General features: G+C 43.1%; 1 protein-coding gene across 1 annotated transcript; it reads right to left on the reverse strand.

The window, feature by feature from the left end:
• Nucleotides 1-288: 288 nt before the first annotated feature.
• Nucleotides 289-1,508, reverse strand: LOC146377072 (homeodomain-interacting protein kinase 1-like). Its single transcript, XM_084944292.1, has 2 exons — nt 687-1,508; nt 289-318 (listed from the first exon to the last, which is right to left on the reverse strand). Exons 1-2 carry the CDS (start codon nt 1,506-1,508, stop codon nt 289-291), a joined length of 852 nt encoding a protein of 283 aa, XP_084800418.1.
• Nucleotides 1,509-1,713: the final 205 nt, after the last annotated feature.

The raw sequence follows: 1,713 nt of genomic DNA on the forward strand, positions 1-1,713 counted from the left end.
TGCGTGGAATGACATGGTAAATGAAGGTGAAGCACCTGCTTCTTCTCTTGCCTTTCCCCCCAAGAAACATTTGTGTCTAAATCACTGGATTCAGAGTAAGATCCTACCAGCTGTTTTTGGGTCATCCCAGGCTTTTGTTTGACACCCAGCCTACAAGACATGTCATCTTCTTCATGCCATGCAAACCTGTGAAATGCAGGCTGATTCTTTTTGCGTGCAGCTGCTCTTTTCTGTCGGTTTCTTTGGATTTTAGCTGCAGTCACACAGTTGTTAAAAGTGGAAGACAGTCTAGATCTCCCACTGCTCTGTTCGCTGTTGCTTATGATTTCACTGGAGGTAACAAAGTTTTTGATTTCATTTTCTAGACTGAGGGGTGGGCACACTTCCATGCTCGTGTGGGATGACTTCGTGTAGCAATCTACTGCAGGGTCCTCAGGAAGATGTTTCATTGTAATGAAACGATGTCCCAGACCCTCAACAGGTGTGATTCTTTTTACAGGATCCACACACAGCATCCATTTGAGCAGGCTTAAAAATGCTGCTGTGTCTTCCACTTCGGATTCTGTGTTTGGCGGTGGGTGGTGTTTGGCTAAATCATCCATGCATGCATATTTGTCTGCGATTGTTTTACTTTGTTTGAACAAAGTGCCTGTAGATACTGAATACTGAACTGGTGTCTTCAGTACCCATGTGTGTTTTATTATCCCTTTCCTCATCCAGAAATATTTCTTACTGTGCTTCCCTTCCTGTAACATGCGTTTATTAGGCTGACCAAGCATGTGAACAAAACTTTGCATCATTTCATATTCATGCGAGTTGAAAAACAGGTGGTTGCCCAAGTATAGAAAAGCTGCGACACAACCGAGAGCCCACATGTCTGCCGATTCAGTCACAGGTATGCCCAACATGACCTCAGGGGCCCTGTAACCAAGGGCCTGAATAATAGTGCCACGTGGAATTTTTGCAGGACTTGTGGCAAAACCAAAATCAATAAGTTTAACTTTATATGGCTGTTGAGACTGATTTACAAGCATGATATTATCAGGTTTGATGTCTGCATGCATCATACCTCTGCTCTTCAGAGCGGTAAGAGCCACAAACATCTGCTTTAAAATGACCCGAATATCACAGAGATCCAGTGGAATGCAAGACCTTTGATTCACGAAATCATGCAGACTAATGTCTAGCATTTCCATTGAAATGAAGGCGCGATGTTTGTACTTGAAAATTTCGTAGTACTTTCCCAAATTGCACCGATCCCTATCCAGAACACTCAGTTCTTTTACAGCAGCGGCCTCTTTCCAAGCGAACTTGTTGTATTCCCTTCTAGCTGCCTTGACTGCTACCCTTTCAAAAGTGTCTAATTTTACATATTCCACCACTCTCCCAAAACTTCCTTCTCCGAGGAGCTTATATACCATGTATTTACATGTTTTACTTTGAATGAGGGCGTTTATTTGTAAACCCTCATCACTGTCATAAGACGACGAAGACGAATCCGAAACCATTTTTTCAAAAATATATCTAAAGTTTTACAAAACGATGTGACCGCAATATGAAGCTGGCAGGTTCTGTCAGTAGGCGGCTGTATCAGGGTATTTATGCCTTTTGGATCAAAGGCAGCGTTCGCTCACTGTGATGTAACCGAGTGACGCAACAGAGCGTAATGCTTTGATCCGGAGCAGCGGTTAAGAGCTTAAGAATGCAAAGGTC

This window comes from Perissodus microlepis, chromosome 11 (genome assembly GCF_051167445.1).
Source record: "Perissodus microlepis isolate ML-2025 ecotype Zambia chromosome 11, ASM5116744v1, whole genome shotgun sequence".
Lineage (NCBI taxonomy): Eukaryota > Metazoa > Chordata > Actinopteri > Cichliformes > Cichlidae > Perissodus > Perissodus microlepis.

What these genes read in the sequence shown, in the direction of transcription:
- LOC146377072 (XM_084944292.1), bottom strand. Translation starts at nt 1,508, where the DNA reads ATGGTTTCGGATTCGTCTTCGTCGTCTTATGACAGTGATGAGGGTTTA. An exon ending in GGATAATAAAACACACATGG is followed by an intron (nt 319 to 686) that starts GTACTGAAGACA and finishes TGAAATCATAAG; the next exon opens with CAACAGCGAACAGAGCAGTG.